At 43.1% G+C, this 22,345-nt stretch overlaps 1 protein-coding gene across 1 annotated transcript in view; it reads left to right on the top strand.

The window, feature by feature from the left end:
- The window catches only part of TMCO1 (transmembrane and coiled-coil domains 1), a 65,559-nt gene that overhangs the window by 17,495 nt on the left and 25,719 nt on the right, over positions 1-22,345 (top strand). The window contains exons 3-6 of the mRNA XM_044302114.1: positions 1,311-1,370; positions 5,634-5,680; positions 10,980-11,047; positions 20,308-20,452. Coding sequence (XP_044158049.1) covers positions 1,311-1,370; positions 5,634-5,680; positions 10,980-11,047; positions 20,308-20,452 — 320 coding nt within the window. The remainder of the gene's footprint in view (positions 1-1,310; positions 1,371-5,633; positions 5,681-10,979; positions 11,048-20,307; positions 20,453-22,345) is intronic.

The raw sequence follows: 22,345 nt of genomic DNA, 5'->3' as shown, positions 1-22,345 counted from the left end.
TATAAATACCCCACATGTGACCCCATTTTGGAAAGAAGACACCCCACAGTATTCCGTGAGAGGGATGGCGAGTTCATGTAAAATTTAATTTTTTTGGCACAAGTTAGTGGAATATGAGCCTTTGTAAGAAAAAAAAAAAACTTCCATGAACTTACTATGCCCATCAGCGAATACCTTAGGGCAGGCATGTCCAAAGTGCGGCCCTCCAGCTGTTGCAAAACTACAACTCCCAGCATGCCTGGATAGCTTACAGCTATTAGGGCATGCTGGTAGTTGTAGTTTTGCAACAGCTGGAGGGCCGCAGTTTGGACATGCCTGCCTTAGGGTGTCTACTTTCCGAAATAGGGTCATTTTTGGGGTGTTTCTACTGTCTGGGCATTGTAGAACCTTAGGAAATGTGACAGGTGCTCAGAAAGTCAGTGCGCAAATTCACATTTTTGTACCATAGTTTGTAAACGCTATAGCTTTAACCCAAACCAATATACACTTATTGCATTTTTTTTATTTTTTATCAAAGACATGTAGAACAATAAATGTAGAGAAAAATGTATATAGAAATGTAGTTTTATTTGAAAAAAATTTACAACTGAAAGGGAAAAATGTCTTATTTTTATTTTTTTTGCAAAAATTTCGATTCATAACAAAAAAGTAAAAATGTCAGCAGCAATGAAATACCACCAAATGAAAGCTCTATTAGTGAGAAGAAAAGGAGGTAAAATTAATTTGGGTGGTAAGTTGTATGACCGAGCAATAAACTGTGAAAGTAGTGTAGTGCAGAATTGTAAAAAGTGGTCTGGTCATTAATGGGGTTTAAGCTAGGGGAGCTGAGGTGGTTAAACAATAGGTTGTTTTCTGATGACATTTTCTTTAAAAACCGTCCCATTTATTTCAATAGGGCAGGCATGCTTAACCTGCAGCCCTCCAGCTGTTGCAAAACTGCATCTCCTAGCATGCCCGAACAGCCTACAGCTATAAGCCTAGAGCAGGGCATTGTGGGAGTTGTAGTTTTACAACAGCTGCAAGTTGAGCATGCCTGCAAGAGGGTCTATCTGGCTGTAAAAACAGCCAAAAATGGGAGGTACTATTTTTGACGGTTGTCCTGTTCGTGTGAATAATAGCATAAGTTGTCTGACTGGTCTGTCTAGACGACATGTCATTCAACTGTGATAAGGAGTTGACTGCCCAAACGTGATCTGTGCAGAAAATTACCTATTGTTGCCATTTGCTTAAGTGAGACAACCCCTTTAAGCTATAGGTCATTTTCTGATGACAGATTCCCTTTAAAGTTGACTGACATGATTCTCTTCCAGTGGAAAAGAAAAAAGAAGCTATAACAGAATCTGCCGGACGCACACAAAAGAAAAAAATAGGTAATATTGCTTTAAGTTTAACGTTTTTAACTCCAAATATGTAGTAAACATTGTGTTAAAGAACAAATGTTGCAAATTTGCATGTAATGTATCAGCCTCATGTGTTCATTGTTTCACTTTTAGACTAGAAATTAAATGTGTTTTTATAAGCATTTTTCTGTCCTTTATTTCTTGTAGAAAAACAAAAAATCCATGGACCCCCCAAAAATGCACCAAAGTGAAGAAAGAGCACCACAAAACATTCACACTGTAGTTTTTTTTTTTTTGTATTTGCCTACCTGACATGTCATGACTTACACTGAAATGTCACTCTCTCAACATAATGGCAATCTATCTATATTTGAAAACTAGCACAACGCTATTTAACTCGTAGTGGACCAGCGCTGTACATGTACGGCGGGCTGATTGGGCGGGTGAAGGAGCTGCACCCGCCCGATCAGCAGCATGCATCTGGCAGTCACTGACAGTTGTGCCCCTGCTGCATACGCCTGCACCGGTGAAGACACCAATGTATGCCGTGTTCAAAGCTGACCGCGGCATGCGGAGGGTAGGGGTGCCCTCCGCATCTCCATCGGGTCTTGCCTCCTACGGAAGCTTGAGAGAGGCTGGGTCTCATAGGCAGGCTGTCTGCATACTGACAGCCAATGCATTACAATACAGGTTGTATTGTAATGCATTGCAGAGGGGATCAGACCCCAGAAGTTGAAGTCTCAGAGTGGGACAAAAATAAAAAGGTAAAGTGTTTTTCATAATAAAAATAAAGTTTCAAGTAAAAAAAAAAAATTGCCCAAAATAAAACACACTAAATTGTATAAAACAAAAAGAAAGGCAGACATATTAGCCCGTCCGTAACGACCAGCTCTATAAAAATATCAGATGATCCACCCGTCACCTGAATGCCGTAGAAAAAATTAAATAAAACTGTGCTAAAACAACCTTTTTTTGTCACCTTACATTACAAAAAGTGCAACGCCAAGCGATGATCAAAAAGACGTATGCCGCCCAAAATGGTACCAATCAAACTGTCACTTTATCTCGCAAAAAATGAGCACTTATAAAAGACATTAGGCAAAAAAAAACTGGCTCTCAGAATATAGATACTAAAACATGATTATTTTTCAAAAATTCTTTTATTGTGTTAAAAGGGAAAAAAATAAAATATTTGACATATTGGGCATTGCAGTGTCCGTAACAACCTGCTCTATTGAAATATCACATGACCTAGCCCCTCAGATGAACACCGTAAAAAAAAAACACGAAACAAACGGTATAAAAAAATCCATTTTTTGTCACCTTACATAACAAAAAGTGTAATACCAAGCAATCAAAATGTCATAAGCACCCCAAAATAGTACCCATTAACCCGTCGTCTTATCCTGCAAAAAAGTATCTACCTAAGACAATCGCCCAAAAAAAATAAAAAATGACTTTGGAGTTTCTACTGTAGGGGTGCATCAGGGGGTCTTCAATTGTGACATGGCAACTTAAAATTATCCCAGTGAAATCTGCCCTCCAAAAACCAGATGGCACTCCTTTCCTTCTGCGCCCTGCCGTGTGCCCGTACAGCAGTTTAGGGCTCTTTCACACCTGCGTTCTTTTCTTCCTGCATAGAGTTCCGTCGTCGGGGCTCTATGCCGGAAGAATCCTGATCAGTTTTTTCCTAATGCATTCTGAATGGAGTGAAATCTGTTCAGGATGCATCAGGATGTCTTCAGTTCCGTAACGGAAAGTTTTTTGGGCAGGAGAAAATACTGCAGCATGGTGCGCTTTTTGCTCCGGCCAAAAATAATGAAGACTTGCCGCAAGGCCGGATCCGGAATTAATGCCCATTGAAAGGCATTGATCCGGATCCAGCCTTAAGCTAAATGTCGTTTCGGCGCATTGCCTCCTCTGACGTTTAGCTTTTTCTGAATGGTTACCATGGCTGTCAAGACGCTAAAGTCCTGGCAGCCATGGTAAAGGGGAGCGGGGAGCAGCATACTTACCATCCGTGCGGCTCCCCGGGCGCTCCAGGGTGACGTCAGGGCGCCCCACGCACATGGATGACGTGATCGCACGTCATCCATGCGCATGGGGCGCTCTGACGTCATTCTGGAGCTTCCCGGGAGCCGCGCGGACTGTAAGTATACTGCTCCCCCGCTCCTACTATGGCAACCAGGACTTTAATAGCGTCCTGGCTGCCATAGTAACACTGTAAGCATTTTGAAGACTGATCCGTCTTCAAATGCTTTCAGTACACTTGCGTTTTTCCGGATCCGGCGTGTAATTCCGGCAAGTGGAGTACACGCTGGATCCGGACAACGCAAGTGTGAAAGAGGCCTTACAACCACATATAGGCTGTTTCTGTAAACTACAGATCGGGGTAATAAATAGTTTTGTTTGGCTGTTAACCCTTTGTTACTGGAAAAAAAATGGATTAATGCTACTTTCACACTTGCAAGCAGTTCCGTCGCCGGAACTGCCTGCCGGATTCAGCGAAATGTATGCCAACTGATGGCATTAGTAAGACTGATCAGGATCATGATCAGTCTTAAAAATGCCTGATCAGTCAAAAAAATTGAAATGCCGCATTTGTCTTTTCGGTGTCATTCAGACCGGAAGGACTGATCTGGCATTCAGGCAAGTCTTTAGTTTAGTCTTTAGTTTAGTTTATAACTGAACTGAAGACATCCTGATGAATCCTGAACGGATTGCTCTCCATTCAGACTGCATGGGGATAAAACTGATCAGTTCTTTTCCGGTATAGAGACCCTAGGACGGAACTCTGCCAGAAAAGAAAAACGCTAGTGTGAAAGTACCCTTAAATGGAAAATCTGCCAAAAAAAGTGATTCTGAAATGTCATCTCCATTTTCCTTTAATACTTGTGGAACACCTAAAGGGTTAACAAAGTTTGTAAAATCAGTTTTGAATAACTTGAGGGGTGTAGTTTCTAAAATGGGGCCATTTATGGGTGGTTTCTATTATGTAAGGCTACTTTGACACTAGCGTTTTGGCTTTCCGATTCTGATATCCATCATGGGCTCTCACAAGCGGTCCAAAACGGATCAGTTTTGCCCTAATGCGTTCTGAATGGAAAAGGATCCGCTCAGAATGCATCAGTTTGCCTCCGTTCAGTCACCATTCCACTCTGGAGGCAGACACCAAACCGCTGCGCGCAGCATTTTGCTATCCGCCTGATGAAGCAGAGCCAAACGGATCCGTCCTGGCACACAATGTAATTTAATGGAGGATGGATCATTTTTCTGACACAATCTGGCACAATAGAAAATTGATCCTTGCCCCATTGACTTTTAATGGTGCTCAAGGCGGATCAGTCATGACTGACGCATGCGGTTGTATTATTGTAACGGAGGCGTTTTTGCAGATCATGACGGATCCGCAAAAAACTCTAGTGTGAAAGTAGCCTAAGCCCCACAAAGTGACTTCAGACCTGAACTGGTCCTTTAAAAGTGGGTTTGGGAAATTTTCTTAAAAATTTTAAGATTTTCTTCTAAACTTCTAAGCTTTCTAACGTCCCAAAGAAATGGGAAATGTAAAGTAATAATTATTTTAGAAGGTATCATCATTATCTGTTTTTAAAGCAGAGAAATTGCAAATTTTTCAAAATTTTTGGTAAATTTGGTATTTTTTTTAATATATAAAAATGAAATATTTTTACTAAAATTTACCACTGTCATGAAGTACATCATGTGACGAGAAAACAATCTCAGAATGACTTGGATAAGTAAAAGCTAGTGACCGCTTGCCCCCGGACTGCCGCTCTGTCCCCATCGACTATAATGGGGGCGGTGCGGAGGCACGGCGCGAGGCTGACGGAATAAATGTCGGACATGCCATATTTTTATTCCGACAGCCTCTCGCCTTGGGCTGCTGTGCCTCTGACGGAACTCCGCCCCCACCCGCATTATAGTCAATGGGGGCGGAACGGCAGTCCGGGGGCACATGGTCACTAGTGGCAAGACTGATCCGACAGGCTGTTCACCCGACGGAACAGCCTGCTGGAGGTCCGTTCCGCTAGTGTGAAAGTAGCCTAAGAGCTCCTTGAACCACTCGCCATATTATTATTTTAGATGTATTATATATTGCATTTATTGTAATCTACTTTGAAATAATTTAGAATGGCTAAGTAGTTCTCCCAGTAGTCCATGCAAAGCATGTTTAGTACTACTGAAGTTAAATCTGTGAATGTCACGGAAAGTACCCTGCAAAATTGTACTTGCATGTTTAAAATGGGACTATAATGTAACTTTTCATTATTGTAGAACGTCAGGAGGAGAAGCTGAAGAATAATAATCGTGATTTGTCCATGGTAAGACAACATTGGTGTTTATGGGGAATTTAGATTTTTGCCACTGTGCTGTAGGTTCCCCTTATGCTCATCATATCTATTATTCATGACTGCCATTTACTCTATTTAACCACTTCAGGACACACGACGTACCGGTGGGTGGTGATCATAACAAGGTGCTTGCTCAAATCATTGAGCAGGCACCTTGGCTCAATGCCCAGGGGGGTCGTGTGACACCCCCCCCCAATGTCGGCGATCACCGCAAGTCAATTCAGACCTGAGGTTTGCAGCTTTTTATGTTGCAGCGGGAGTGCCATCGGGTTCCCGTGGGGCTGTAGGGGGGACCTGATGGCATGGAAGGCAGCACGATGCCTGAGGTGGGCATCGCGCTGCCTTCCGGTGACAAGCCTGTGAGATCTAGCCCCCTGGATCTCACAGGCCGGAAGCTGTATAAGTAATATTAACTGTATTACTCATACAGCCAATGCATTCCAATACAGAAGTATTGAAATGCATTGTAAAGGATTAGACCCCCAAAAGTTGACGTAAAAAAAATAAAGTGAAAAAATTCAGTTTTCCCCCTCACAAATTATCTTTCAAGTAAAATAAACAAAAAATATCATTTCCCCACAAAAAAAGTAAAAAAAAAAAGGTAAAAAATAGGGGGGGGGGGGGGGGGGAAGTATACATATTGGGTATCGCCTCATCCATATCAACCGGCTCTATAAACATATCACATGACCTAACCTCAGATGACACCGTAAAAAATAAAAACTGCGAAATAAACCATTTTTTTTTGTCACCTTACATCACAAAAAGTACAACAACAAGCAATCAAAAAGGTGTATGCCCACCAAAATACCTGAGACAATTGCCCAAAAAATAAATAAACTATGGCTCAGAATATGGAGAGACTAAAACATCATATTTTTTTTTGTTTTTGTTTTAAAAAAGGTGTTCGTGTGTAAAACTTACATAAATAATTGAAAAAAAAACTATACATATTAGGTATCGCCGTGTCCGTATCGAACAGCTCTATAAAAATATCACATGACCTAACCCCTCAGGTGAATACCATAAAAAAAAAACTGTAAAAAAAGCAATTTTTTTTTTGTCACCTTACATCACAAAAAGTGGAATAGCAAGGGATCAAAAAGTCACACGCACCCCAAAATAGAGCCAATCAGTCATTCATCCCAAAAAAAATCATACCCTACCCAAGATAATCACCCAAAAACTGGAAAAACTATGGCTCTCAGACTATGGAAACACTAAAACATGATTTCAGTTTTTAAACAAAAAAATAAGTGTAAAATTTACATTAAAAAACAAAACAAAAAAAACCCCATACATATTAGGTACCGCTGCGTTCGTGACAACCTGGTTATAAAAATACCACATGATCTAACCTGTCAGATGAATGTTGTCAATAACAAAAAATAAAAACGGTGCCAAAAACAGCTATTTCTTGTTACCTCGCCTCACAAAGTGTAATATAGAGCAACCAAAAATCATATGTACCCTAAAATAGTACCAACAAAACTGCCATCCTATGCTGTAGTTTCTAAAATGGGGTAACTTTTTTGGAGTTTCTACTCTAGGGGTGCATCAGGGGGGCTTCAAATGGGACATATGGTGTCAAAGCCAGTCCAGCAAAATCTGCCTTCCAAAAACCGTATGACATTCCTTTCCTTCTGCGCCCCCTGCTGTGTGCCCGTACAGCAGATTATGACCACATATGGGGTGTTTCTGTAAACTACAGATTTTAAAGCCATAAATATTGAGTTTTGTTTGTCTGTTAACTCTTGCTTTGTGACTGAAAAAAAAAAAATTTAAATGGAAAATCTGCTAAAGTGAAATTTTAAAATTGTATCTCTATTTTCCTTTAATACTTGTGGAACACCTAAAGGGTTAACAAAGTTTGTAAAATCAGTTTTGAATACCTCGAGGGGTGTAGTTTCTAGAATGGGGTCATTTTGGGTGGTTTCTATTATGTAAGCCTCACAAAGTGACTTCAAATCTGAACTGGTCCTTGAAAAGTGGGTTTTTGAAAATTTCAGAAAAATGTAAAGATTTGCTTCTAAACTTCTAAGCCTTGTAACATCCCCAAAAAATGTCATTCCCAAATTGATCCCAACATGAAGTAGACATATCGGGAATGTAAAGTAATAACTATTTTTTTTAGGTATTACTATGTATTATAGAAGTAGAGAAATTGAAACTTGGAAATTTGCTATTTTTTCCAAATTTTTAATTAATTAATAAATATTTTTTTTTTTTTTTTTTTTTTTTTTTTTACCAGTGTCATGAAGTAGAATATGTGACGGAATGGCCTAGATAAGTCAAAGCGTTTTAAAGTTATCACCACATAAAGTGACACTGGTCAGATTTGCAGAAAAATGGCCTGGTCCTTTAAAGAGGACATTTCACTAGTTTAAAAAGTAAAAACTAACTATCTGTGGGCAGAGCGGCGCCCAGGTCCGGTGTCTGCAGATCCCTCTGTACTGGGCAGAGTTTTTGTATTAGGGTGTCCCTTGCTGCAGCGCTGGCCAATCGCAGCGCACAGCTCATAGAAGTGTGGCCCCCCCTTACGTCTCTGCAGAAGTTGTTACCCAACTTTTCTAAACTACTAAACTCTAAATTTGCCTATTAATGTTGTGATAAATTCTTTTTATATAAAGTACTGTGCAAAAATTTTGGGCACAGGTGTAGAAAAATGCTGCTATTTAAGAATACCCCTAAAAATAGAAGTGTTAAAGGGGGTTATCCAATACTATAAAAATGTCCCCCATATGCTGTGCCCCTCACAGTGAATATACTTGTCCCGCTCTCACGCCGCTCCTGGTCCCTGCACCACGGTTGCTGCTTCTCATCATGCGCGGATGAAAATATCCAGTGTCGGGGTGAAAGGAGCAGCCGATGGCAGACGGGGACGAGCCTCCCTCGTCCCCGCCTGCCATTGGCTGCTCAATCCCGACACCGGATGTTTTCGCCTGTGCACGGAAAGAAGCAGCAGTGGGTAGCAGGGTAAGTATATTCACGGTGAGGGGCCCGGCATATCTGCTAACAAAAAAAAAATGCAAACTGAATAATGAAAAGAGAAATCTGAATCCTATAAATATTTGCTTTCAAAACAGCATCAGCTTTTCCAGGTAACTTAGGCCTCTTGCACACTTGCGTTGTCCGTATCCGGCGTGTACTCCACTTGCCGGAATTACACGCTGGATCCGGAAAAACGCAAGTGTACTGAAAGCATTTGAAGACGGATCCGTCTTCAAAATGCTTTCAGTGTTACTATGGCACCCAGGATGCTATAGTCCTGGTTGCCATAGTAGTTGCGGGGGAGCGGTATACTTGCAGTCCGCGCGGCTCCCGGGGCGCTCCAGAATGACGTCAGAGCACCCCATGCGCATGGATGACGTGCCATGCGATCACATCATCCATGCGCGTGGGGGGCCCTGGCGTCACTCTGGAGCGCCCCGGGAGCCACACGGGCGGTAAGTATGCTGCTCCCCGACTCCCTGCTACACTTTACCATGGCTGCCAGGACTTTAGCGTCCCGGCAGCCATGGTAACCACTCTAAAAAAGCTAAACGTCGGATCTGGCAATGCGCCGAAACGACGTTTAGCTTAAGGCCGGATCAATGCCTTTCAATGGGCATTCATTCCGGATCCGGCCTTGCGGCAAGTCTTCAGGATTTTTGGCCGGAGCAAAAAGCGCAGCATGCTGCTGTATTTTCTCCGGCCAAAAAACGTTCCGTTCCGGAACTGAAGACATCCTGATGCATCCTGAATGGATTTCACTCCATTCAGAATGCATTAAGATAAAACTGATCAGGATTCTTCCGGCATAGAGCCCCGACGACGGAACTCTATGCCGGAAGACAAGAACGCAGGTGTGAAAGAGCCCTAACCCACTGTTTTTTAAGTATCTCAGCAGGTAGGTTGTTCCAAACATCTTTGAGAACTAATCTGTGATAACAGATCTTCTCTGGATATAGGCTTGCTCATATCTTTCAGTCTCTTCATGTAATCCCAGACAGACTCGATGTTGATCAGGGGTCTGCTGACGATGGTTCTTATTGACATTGTATGTTTGGGGTCGTTGTCTGGCTTCAGATATAATTTAGAGCCAATCAAACGACTCCCTTATAGTATTGCATAATGGGTTTGTATGGGTATACCTGTATTTCCTAGCTTTGAGGGCCCCACAAATCTTTACCAAATCCCCCAACTTCATTTGCTGAAATGCAGCCCCAAACTTGCAACGCACCTCCACCATGTTTCACCGTTGCTTACAGACATTCGTTACTGTACCATATTTCATCCCTTCAGCAAACAAACCTTTTTTTCCCTTTTTTGTTACATTACATCCATATAATTTAACTCGTCAGTCCAGAGCAACTGCTGTCATTTTTCTGTGTTCCAGTTGCTTTGTTTTTGTGCATAGTTGAGTCACTTGGCTTTGTTTCCACGTCAAAGGTATGGCTTTTTTGGCAGAAATGCTTCAATGAAGACCAGTTCTGGCCAGCCTTCTCCGTACACTAGATCGTGTACCTGAGTCCCACTGGTTTCTGTCAGTTTGAAGCTGATGGCACTGCTGTCCATCTTCCATTTATTTTTATTTTTTAAGGGATGTGGTCATGATGTGTCTCATCTGCTGCACTAAGTTTCCTTGCCAACCACTCCATCTATAGTCCTCAGTGTGGCCAGGATTAATGGTGTTCTCAATGCTGAAAAATGCTCTCACACAACTATGCACAAAAACATAGGAATTGGGGTGCGGAAAAATGGCAGCAGTTGCTGTAGACTGACGAGTCAAAAGTTGAATCCATCCAAGTCAGAATGCTTTTGAACTGTTGCAGCATGTCGCATTGCGACACCATTGACTGTCAGTACAAAAAAAATGTATTGCGATAGTTACAGCGCTAGCCGAAAACAGATTATTTTATCTGAACAAGCCGCACAAACTGAACCTGTTTAATAACGGCACTGTAAGTGGCTGCATACCCCCTTGGGTCTGGAGGTGATAAAGATGGACACATGCTATTGCCCTCCGTCCACAGTGGTATCAGAACGTCACAGAGTAGTAAAGTGCTGAAGTTGGTCTGTCCTCATCCTCCCTTGCTACCTACACTAGAACTTGGAGCATGTTGCTGTGTTATTAGATGTTTTGGGCAGCAGCCGTATTGCTCATCAAGTGCAAGGTCATACACATGAGCATTTTTTCAAAGTGTACAGTTGCCTATACATGTGTCTATGAAGGAATTGGTATGTGATCTTCACTCATATTACTTTTTATGTGTTTGCTCCCCTGCAGGTTCGGATGAAGTCAATGTTTGCTATTGGCTTTTGCTTCACTGCTTTGATGGGCATGTTCAACTCAATGTAAGTTACGTAAGGCGTTAATACATTGGATTTAGTGACGATTCCTAAAATTTGCCAAATTTTAGGCTTGTGCTGCTACTGCCTATGTTGGGGATAACGCAGTTTCTAGTAGAAGAACCTAATGCACTTATTTTAGTGTAGTCATGTGAGTTGTAAAAACAGTTTAAAGGGGTCTTATTGATGTCCTATCCTTACTGTAGGTCATCACTATCAGATTGGTTGGGTTTTTCAATTCCGGCACCATGCTGATCATTTGTTGGAAGGGACCATAAAGCTTAGATGAGCCCTTCCGCTGTCTAATGCCACTTGACTTTTCTGCAGCTCATTGCACTGAATGAAATTGAGCTGCATTAGCATGCAGAGCCGCCCCCAAAAAAATATTGCTGTACTTGGTATTAGGATTCAGCGAATCGACCTTTAGAACTATGATACGAAGTCGATTCGTTCAGATACTTTGATTTTAATGCTGTTTCCGTACAGCATTAAAAGGTATTGGCTCTGTTGAGCCAAAGTTAATTTCTCCCGAAGTCACGAAAGACTTCAGTCAATTTAAAATTGCAACTGAGGTACCAGCCAGTACCAAAGCCCAGTTCAGATTGCTGTTTTAAATTGTTCTTCAATACGCAGCTATAAATACAGTAGGAATTCACCATCTCCTGCGACTTTGGACTAGAAGAACATTTGGCTCCATGGAGCCAATACATTTTTTTAATGCTGTACGGAAACTATATGGACCTATGATCTGAGGGTCGATTCGTTCATGGTCGCAGAACTCAATGTGGCTTCTGCGATGTTCCTGGTAGTCAGGACTTCCCACCAATCTGATATTGATGACCTATCCTGAGGGAACCTCCAATTCCCTTTTATAAGTATTCATATACAAAATACAGAAGACAAGTAGACTATTGAGGGGGCATTTCATATTATTTCTGTGCAGAAATTTAACTCCTTCGCTGCCAACGCTGTACATCTACGGCAATGGGCAAACATGTCTCTCGTGGCTAATTACCTTGACTAGAAATTATGCCGATCACAGTAATTAAAGCCTTTTAGATGCCGTGATCAAGTGCGGTCAATGAGCATACCAGTAATTCATTTAACCGCCTAACGCGCCGATGCGTCCGGGAGGTGGTTGATTTACTCCTCCTGGACGCATCGGCGCGTCATCTCGCGAGACGCGAGATTTCGTCACAGCCGGCCCGCGCATGCGCATCGCGGGCCGGCATTTCGTCAGCAACCTGCCGGCCAATGATCGCGGCTGGCAGATTGCTGATTTTTTAAAAAAACCAACCAATCAGAGGCCATATATCAGATCATATTTGTAAATATGATCTGTTATATGGCTGGCCTGCTCCTCTGCTGGTTCTTTTCGTCGGTTGGATCCAGCAGAGGAACAGGCTGCACAGTGAGTACACCAAACACCTCATACTAGCCCCAGATCACCCCCCTGAACCCCTATTAACCCTTTGATCACCCCTTTGATAGCCACTGTCAATCACTAGTGAAAGGAAAAAAGTGATCAGTGCAAACTGTCCCTTTTTTTTTTTTCACTGTTATTGACCGTTAGGTTTTAGGTATAGTTTAGGCCCCTTGGTTAGGTAGTTTAGGGATCAGTTAGCGCCCACCGCACCGCAGTCCGTTATTCGCTGATTAGCGTATCGCTAATCAGCATTTGTACTTTTATAGTATCTGGAAGTGATCAAAACTGATCACGGTCAGATCTATAATTGTATTAGTGTCACTTTAGTTCTCCCTCCACCCAAAACGCAGTGTTTGCCCGATCAGGCCTGATCGGTCGCCCACACCCGCCCCACCACAGTGACAAAAATGTTTATTTATTTTTTTATCGCTGCACATTCACTTTACACGCACTGCGGCGATAAAAAAAATCAGTTTTGATATTTTTTATCAACCGCAGCGGCCTCCGGTACTTTGCTAGCCTCCCCTTTGTAAGACAGGCTTGCTTTTTTTTTCTTGGGTAGTCTCAGGGAATACCCCTAAATTTAGTTGCCCACATGTCAAACAGGGGGTATTCTTCTGAAGAGGCCTACAGGCTTCTGACCCAGTCGGATGAGGAATGGGAACCCTCATCTGATGAATCTAGCTGGTCAGAATACGAACCTGTAGAAAGCAGTGGCTCTCTGACCCAAAGTTCGGACGAGGAGGCTGAGGTCCCTGACAGCACCAGGCGTACCCGGCCCCGTGTCGCTAGACCGCAGGATCCGCTTCAAGAGCAGCAGAGTGGGGCTGGTGCTGTCGGATTACGTGGTGAGGCATACACCAGCAGCCCAGCCCTTCCTGGACCTAGTACCAGCACTGCCGTAGAACATGGTGAAGTAGCGAGCACCAGAAGGGCAGTTGAAGCTGGTACGGTGGCACGTGCAGTAGTGACCCCGTCGCAGCCACCGCAAAGACGTGCCCGTAGAGCCCCTAGAATCCCTGAGGTGCTGACAAACCCTGATTGGCAGTCCCCAACTTCAGCCGCACCTGTAGTTCCCCCTTTCACCGCCCAGTCTGGAGTTCGGGTTGAGACAGCTCAGATCGGTTCGGCCCTGGGATTTTTTGAGCTGTTCTTGACTGCGGAGCTCTTAGACTTAGTTGTGGCAGAGACAAACCGGTATGCCACACAATTTATAACCGCTAACCCGGGAAGCTTTTATGCCCAGCCTTTCCGGTGGAAACCAGTCCAAGTTTCCGAAATTAAAACTTTTTTGGGCCTCCTCCTCAACATGGGTCTAACTAAAAAGCATGAATTGCGGTCATATTGGTCCACGAACCCAATTCATCACATGCCCATGTTCTCTGCTGCTATGTCCAGGAGACACGATTTGAGACCATCCTGCGTTTCCTGCACTTTAGTGATAACAGCACCTCTCGTCCCAGAGGCCACCCTGCTTTTGACCGGCTCCACAAAATTCGGCCCCTCATAGAGCATTTCAACCTGAAATTTGCAGATATGTATACCCCAGAGCAAAACATCCGCGTAGACGATTCCCTTATACATTTTACCGGGCGCCTTGGCTTCAAACAATACATCCCAAGCAAGCGCGCCCGGTATGGGGTCAAATTGTATAAGCTCTGTGAAAGGGCCACAGGTTATACACACAAATTTCGTGTCTATGAGGGAAAAGATCAGACCCTGGAGCCGGTCGGTTGCCCTGACTACCTGGGGAGCAGTGGGAAGACAGTCTGGGACTTGGTGTCACCCTTATTCGGCAAGGGGTACCATCTTTATGTGGACAATTTTTACACAAGTGTGGCCCTCTTTAGGCATTTGTTTCTAGAACGGATTGGCGCCTGTGGTACGGCTCGTTAGCACCCGTCTTGCAAGGGGGCAGAGGGCCGCACTGTGTAACGAAGAACTGCTCGCGGTGAAATGGAGAGACAAGCGTGACGTTTACATGCTCTCCTCCATTCACGCAGACACGACAATACAAATTGAGCGAGCAACCCGTGTCATTGAAAAGCCCCTCTCAGTCCACGACTATAACCTTCACATGGGAGGGGTAGACTTCAATGACCAGATGTTGTCTCCGTATTTAGTTTCCCGCAGAACCAGACGCTGGTATAAGGTGGTGTCTGTATATTTAATTCAATTGGCTCTGTATAATAGTTTTGTTCTCTACAGTAAGGCTGGGAGAACTGGATCCTTCCTCAAATTTCAGGAAGAGATCATCGAGAACCTCCTGTACCCAGGAGGTTCCGTGGCCCCATCCACCAGTGTAGTTAGCCGTCTACACGAGCGACATTTCCCCAATGTCGTTCCTGGTACCTCTACCCAACCGTCACCCCGAAAAAGATGTCGTGTCTGTAGCAGGAGTGGAATAAGGCGTGACACCCGCTTACATCAGTAAGCAAACAGGTTAATGTTTAGTTCAAAAAGTTAAAGTTTACATGTTCTGTTCCAAAGTTAATAAAATTGCGTTGCGGCCTGTTTTTTTTTTTTTTTTTTTTTTTTAATTTTTTTTTTTTTTTTTTTTAATTTTTTTTTTTTTTTTTACCTTCCAGGTGGACCAACCGATCGACTAGCTGCAGCACTGATGTGCATTCTGACAGAAGCATTGCGGTGTATGCGGCGCTGCAAGACGAGATTTTCTCCTCTGCAGTAACAGATACGTTTGCCAAGGCATACGAGCTGAGGAGGAGGCGGCGTTCCTATGCTTTGGCAAACACTTTGTATGTAAAAAAAAAAAAAAAAAATCCCGCCAATGATTTATTCATCCATATCGATTGATGTGAATGGAGAAATCTGGTTTGCCAAGGCATACGAGCTAAGTGGGTATGGATGTTGGGCGGAGCTCCTATGTCCTGGCAGACGCCTTTCCCCTCCTTTTTTTTTTTTTGGGGCAGAGATTTTTTCATCCACATTGATCGATGCGAATGAAGAAATCTGTGCCGTTCATTTTTTTTCTTTCAGCCCAGAGGCTGAACGGAAAAAAAAATCTCATTACCTGTATGCTCAATATAAGGAGAATAGCAGAAACTCCTAATGCTGGCCATACATGTAATGATTGCGGAGACCCTCAAATGCCAGGGCAGTACAAACACCCACCAACTGACCCCATTTTGGAAAGAAGAAACCCCAAGGTATTCGCTGAGGGGCATATTGAGTCCATGAAAGATTTTAAATTTTTGTCCTAAGTTAGCAGAAAGTGAGACTTTGTGAGAAAAAATAAAAATAAAATCAATTTCCGCTAACTTATGCCAAAAAAATACATTTCTATGAACTCGCCATGCCCCTCATTGAATACCTTGGGGTGTCTTCTTTCCAAAGTGGGGTCACATGTGGGGTATTTATACTGCCCTGGCTTTTTAGGGGCCCAAAAGCGTGAGAAGAAGTCTGGGATCCAAATGTCTAAAAATGCCCTCCTAAAAGGAATTTGGGCACTTTTGCAGCCTAGATGCGCAAAAGTGTCACACATCTGGTATCGCCGTACTCAGGAGAAGCTGGGGAATGTGTTTTGGGGTGTCATTTTACATATACCCATGCTGGGTGAGATAAATATCTTGGTCAAATGCCAACTTTGTATAAAACAAATGGGAAAAGTTGTCTTTTGCCAAGATATTTCTCTCACCCAGCATGGTTATATGTGAAATGACACCCCAAAACACATTGCCCAACTTCTCCTGAGTACGGCGATACCAGATGTGTGACACTTTTTTGCAGCCAAGGTAGGCAAAGGGGCACATATTCCAAAGTGCACCTTTCGGATTTCACTGGTCATTTTTTACACATTTTGATTGCAAAGTACTTCTCACACATTTGGGCCCCTAAATTGCCAGGGCAGTATAACTACGCCACAAGTGACCCCATTTTGGAAAGAAGACACCCCAAGGTATTCCGTGAGGGGCATGGCGAGTTCCTAGAATTTTTGATTTTTTTGTCGCAAGTTAGTGGAATATGAGACTTTGTAAGAAAAAAAAATAAATAAAAAATCATCATCATTTTCCGCTAACTTGTGACAAAAAATAAAAAGTTCTATGAACTCACTATGCCCATCAGCGAATACCTTAGGGTGTCTACTTTCCGAAATGGGGTCATTTGTGGGGTTTTTCTACTGTTTGGGCATTGTAGAACCTCAGGAATCATGACAGGTGCTCAGAAAGTCAGAGCTGCTTCAAAAAGCGTAAATTCCCATTTTTGTACCATAGTTTGTAAACGCTATAACTTTTACCCAAACCATTTTTTTTTTGCCCAAACATTTTTTTTTTTTATCAAAGACATGTAGAACAATAAATTTGGCGAAAAATTTATATATGGATGTCGGTTTTTTTTTTTTTTGCAAAATTTTACAGCTGAAAGTGAAAAATGTCATTTTTTTGCAAAAAAATCGTTACTTTTTGATTAACAACAAAAAAAGTAAAAATGTCAGCAGCAATAAAATACCACCAAATGAAAGCTCTATTAGTGAGAAAAAAAGGAGGTAAAATTTATTTGGGTGGTAAGTTGCATGACCGAGCGATAAACGGTGAAAGTAGTGTAGTGCAGAAGTGTAAAAAGTGGCCTGGTCAAGAAGGGGGTTTCAGCTAGCGGGGCTGAAGTGGTTAAATACGCTAGGTCCCGCTGAAGAGTCAGGGCATTTAAGCTGCAATTCCTAATTTGGCCAGCAGATGGCAGGCTAACATAGGATATGAGCAAGTATGACATTTAAATGGAAATAAAATAAAAAATCCATATTCAGAATTAAATATGTTCAGAATTTTTTATATATATATATATATATATATATATATATATAATTTGCAAATACCGCAGCAGCACAGTCAGATGGTGTGTACTGGGTGCAATTCCTCTAGTAAGGCAGGCTTCTCCTCCACTGTATATATATCCCAAAAAACGAGGCAGCACTCCAGAATGACGTGAAAGGGTCAAGACCCCAAACTTTAATCCCTCAGCAACGTTTCGTCCTACTCAATGAGGCCATATAGATAGATATCTATCTATCTCTCAGAGAGAGAGATATATATATATATATCGCTATCTATCTAGTACAGACCAAAAGTTTGGACACACCTTCTCATTCAAAGAGTTTTCTTTATTTTCATGACTATGAAAATTGTAGATTCACACGGAAGGTATCAAAACTATGAATTAACACGTGGAATTATATACATAACAAAAATGTGTGAAACTGAAAATATGTCATATTCTAGGTTCTTCAAAGTAGCCACCTTTTGCTTTGATTACTGCTTTGCACACTCTTGGCATTCTCTTGATGAGCTTTAAGAGGTAGTCACCTGAAATGGTCTTCCAACAGTCTTGAAGGAGTTCCCAGAGATGCTTAGCACTTGTTGGCCCTTTTGCCTTCACTCTGCGGTCCAGCTCACCCCAAACCATCTCGATTGGGTTCAGGTCCGGTGATTGTGGAGGCCAGGTCATCTGGCGCAGCACCCCATCACTCTCCTTCATGGTCAGATAGCCCTTACACAGCCTGGAGGTGTGTTTGGGGTCATTGTCCTGTTGAAAAATAAATGATGGACCAACTAAACGCAAACCGGATGGAAAAGCATGCCACTGCAAGATGCTGTGGTAGCCATGCTGGTTCAGTATGCCTTCAATTTTGAATAAATCCCCAACAGTGTCACTAGCAAAGCACCCCCACACCATCACACCTCCTCCTCCATGCTACACGGTGGGAAACAGGCATGTAGAGTCCATCCGTTCACCTTTTCTGCGCCGCACAAAGACACGGTGGTTGGAACCAAAGATCTCAAATTTGGACACATCAGACCAAAGCACAGATTTCCACTGGTCTAATGTCCATTCCTTGTGTTCTTTAGCCCAGACAAATCTCTTCTGCTTGTTGCCTGTCCTTAGCAGTGGTTTCCTAGCAGATATTCTACCATGAAGGCTCTCCTCTGCAGCAGAGGTGACTCTTAGTCTTCCTTTCCTGGGGCGGTCCGCATGTGAGCCAGTTTCTTTGTAGCGCTTGATGGTTTTTGTGACTGCACTTGGGGACACTATCAATTTTTCGGACTGACTGACCTTCATTTCTTAAAGTAATGATGGCCACTCGTTTTTCTTGCCATAATACAAATTCTAACAGTAAATTCAGTAGGACTATCAGCTGTGTATCCACCTGACTTCTCCACAACGCAACTGATGGTCCCAACCCCATTTATAAGGCAAGAAATCCCACTTATTAAACCTGACAGGGCACACCTGTGAAGTAAAAAACATTTCAGGTGACTACCTTTTTGAAGCTCATCAAGAGAATGCCAAGAGTGTGCAAAGCAGTAATCAAAGCAAAAGGTGTCTACTTTGAAGAACCTAGAATATGACATATTTTCAGTAGTTTCACACTTTTTTGTTATGTATATAACTCCACATGTGTTAATTCATAGTTTTGATGCTGCCGGAACTTGCTGATAGCCGTCACATCCTCGGTCTAAAAAAACGCCACACCTGCCCCGTACCGGTCCTCATTCAGCGCAGGCACTCTGAGAGAAGAAAGCTCGCTTGGCTGCTCCTTCCTCCATGCGCCTGCGACAATGACGTAAGCCCTACACCTAGAAGAGAAGACGCCGGCATCGCTGGTAAGGAGGCGGAGAGTCTGGTGATGTCGCTGGATGCTTGATTCAGGTTGCCTAATAAGCATGCAGCCACTACAACCACCAACGAAATGGGGTGCCATTATTTTACAAAAAGTATATTTAGACACACTATACCACAATTTTTTTTTTTTTTTCATTGCTTCTCTTGCCCAATTTTTTTTTATAAATTGTGATCAAAAAGTCACACACTCCAAAATATCAATATACAGTATATTGTCCTGCAAAAAATGAGCCTTACACAGATCAGTAGCTAGAACTATAAAAAGTTATGTCGGTCAGAATATTGTGATGTAAAAAGTTAAAATTTTATTTTTACACTATTTGGACATTTAAAAATAAAAAAACTATACATTTTGTGTTATCGTTGTAATTGTACTGACCCAGAGAATGAAGGGCATGGGTCAGTTTTTCTGCAAATGGAATGCTGTGTGAACAAAGCCTGTAAACCGGGGGAGGAAATTGTTATTTATATATATATATATATATATATATATATATATATATATATATATATATATATATATATATATATATATATATATATATATATATATATATATATATATATTTTTTTTTTTTTTTGTTTTATTTTTTCCCCTTGCCACCCCATTTGGAATCCCTCTAATTGTGGCATTAGAAAGTACAACTTGTACCACAAAAAATAAGCCCTCATACAGCTATGTTAACGGAAAAATACGTTTATGGCTCAAGGCACATAGGGAAGAAAAATGAAAACGCAAAAATGAAAAAAGTTCTGGTATCCTAAGGATTAAAAGGCATCTGTCATGTCTTTGTATGATCTGTCTGTATGCAGTACAGGCAAATCATACACGGCGAACCATGGGTAGTATTGTCTGTATTAGGTATAGCACAGAACACCATGTCCAACGGGTCGATACTTACCTTCATTGGTTGCGCTAGATGTAGGCACAACTCTAGTATAGGCAACCCAAATATACAAATATATTCCCGGCCGTTGCATGTTTAATGTGTGTAAAGATCAGAATAGAAGCGGAGAGAGGCCTGATGAAGGGAGCAGCTTGCTCCAGAAAGTCGTTACAAAGCCTCTTCATACACTTCTCTACAGACTCTATACTTTTCTCCTGTTGTCATAGGACAGTAGATTCTAATATCTTGTAAATTTTGTACTAATTTTGGAACTTTTATATAATAAATTTTAATTATATATATTTTATTTTTTTCAGTTTTGATGGTCGTGTTGTGGCAAAATTACCGTTCGTTCCCTTGTCATATATTCAAGGGCTATCGCACAGGAATCTTTTGGGAGAGGATTTTACTGACTGCTCATTTATTTTTCTCTACATACTTTGCACTATGTCTATCCGACAGGTAAGTAAGGTTATCGCTTGAATACAGCGATCCTATTTACTCAATAATTTTGTATTGCACTTTTCTCACAAGGATTCAAAGGACTGGGATAGTTGTGTTGCTTGGGCAACTCCCTAGGATGTCAGTGGCTGCCATATAAGTGTTCGACCCCTGATGCACAATAGGGTCAATTTCACAGGTAGCCAGTTTGTATATTCTTAAAGTGTGGGAGAAGATCGTAGATCCCGCAAACCTACTCCATGCTAACCACTAAACCACTGTGCTGCCCAAACGTCATCCGCACACTTAGAGTTAGAAAAGTCTATCCTTTTCACCCCCAAGTTAGTTTTCCTTTTTTGTGTTTTCGCTTTCTCATCCATATCATTGGGGGACACAGGCTTGACCATGGGTATAGCTGTTGTGACACTAGGAGGCGGACACTAAGCACAAAGGTGTGAGCTCCTCCCTTCAGCTATAACTTCCTACAGGGACTAAGCTAAATCGGTTTTAGTTTAGTGTCTGTAGGAGGCAAACCTCCCTGCTTGGCAGGTCTGCCAATTTTTATTTTTTATTTTAGTGGGATTTCAGGCAGTCCTAGCTGCCTACATTCCCACCCAGAAGACGGGAGATCAGGGGGTCCCCAAGCCCGCTGCTTGTTCCCGATTTCCAGAAGTCAAGGAGGACCAGAGGTTCCTAAAAACTCTACATCCTGCCAGCCTTTGGATCACCACAGCCTCCCACCACAAGTCCCCTCTGTTTCCGGTGTTGCAGCCCTGCCCATGGGGCCACACACCGAAAGTGGTGATCCGGCTGGAGCCAGGGGGTCAAAAGACGACGGATGGGTGAGTATTTCTGAACCCAAGCTGGAAGGTCGATAGCCTAGGTGTCTGCCTGCCCTATAGAAAGTCTGGGTTCAGAACCCTGTATTGAACTATACATTTTATTGCTTTGTAGAGTGCTCCCCTCCTACCTCCCCTTCCTAATTACCTTCTGTGTCCTTTCCCCTATGGAGCCCTTGTCCCCTCCAGGCGTTATTCTCTGTTCGGGGGAGGGGGTGGTTGGGAGAGGTGCTCTGTCTGCTGTGCGCTCCATCGGCTGGTCATTCCACCTTGTTTATGTGGCCGGTTCGGGGCTCCACGACGAATTGAGGCCCCAGCTTTGTTTGCGGCCTTTTCCCGCATCGGCTCCCCGCAGACTCTTGTCTCCCGGACGGCGTTTCTGCTCTGCCGGGGCTTTAGAGTTGGGGTATTGCGGACGCCTCTTTGCAGGGATGGCAGAGAGTCGGGCCTGCGCTTCCTGATTCCCGACAGTTTTCCTGGGGGCTGACTCCATTTTGGGGGCGGGGCATGAAGTTCTCCTTCTTCCTCCTTCAACTGCATCCCTGGGGTGAATCTTGGCTCCTTTTTCTGCCTCCGTCCACATCTTGTTTGAAATGCACCGCGGTGGGATTCTGGAGAAGCTCCTCCAGACAAGCTGCATTGAGGGATACAGGCCGGGTAAGATTTGTCTCCACCTGCTACAGGGTTTAACCTACCCCCCATCCTCATTATGTCCGTTCCCAAAGCAGGCGGTTACTTCGGTGCGCCATTTTGCTTGTGAGTCGTGTCGCTCAAAATTTTCATCCGGTCAGTCAGATCCCCTCTGCTCTGCGTGCTCTGCTCCACCGTCAAGTGGCTCTGCCCCTGACCCAATCACCCCTACTGCCCAGCCTATGGTAGAGCCAGAGTGGGTGCGCTCCCTGTCGAGGATGGTACAGTAAGTCTCCCATACCAACAAAGCTATTGTGGAAATATTGGGGCGTTTGTCAGCAAGGCCAACCTCCAACCAGTCTGACTCTGGGGGATCCTGGGGCTCATTCCCATTGCGGCTGTCCCGCTAAACGGGCCAGACCATCCTCCCCAAAAGGGTGTCGGT

This window comes from Bufo gargarizans, chromosome 7 (genome assembly GCF_014858855.1).
Source record: "Bufo gargarizans isolate SCDJY-AF-19 chromosome 7, ASM1485885v1, whole genome shotgun sequence".
Classification (NCBI taxonomy): Eukaryota; Metazoa; Chordata; class Amphibia; order Anura; family Bufonidae; genus Bufo; species Bufo gargarizans.
This window is presented reverse-complemented; position numbering and strand designations above follow the sequence as displayed.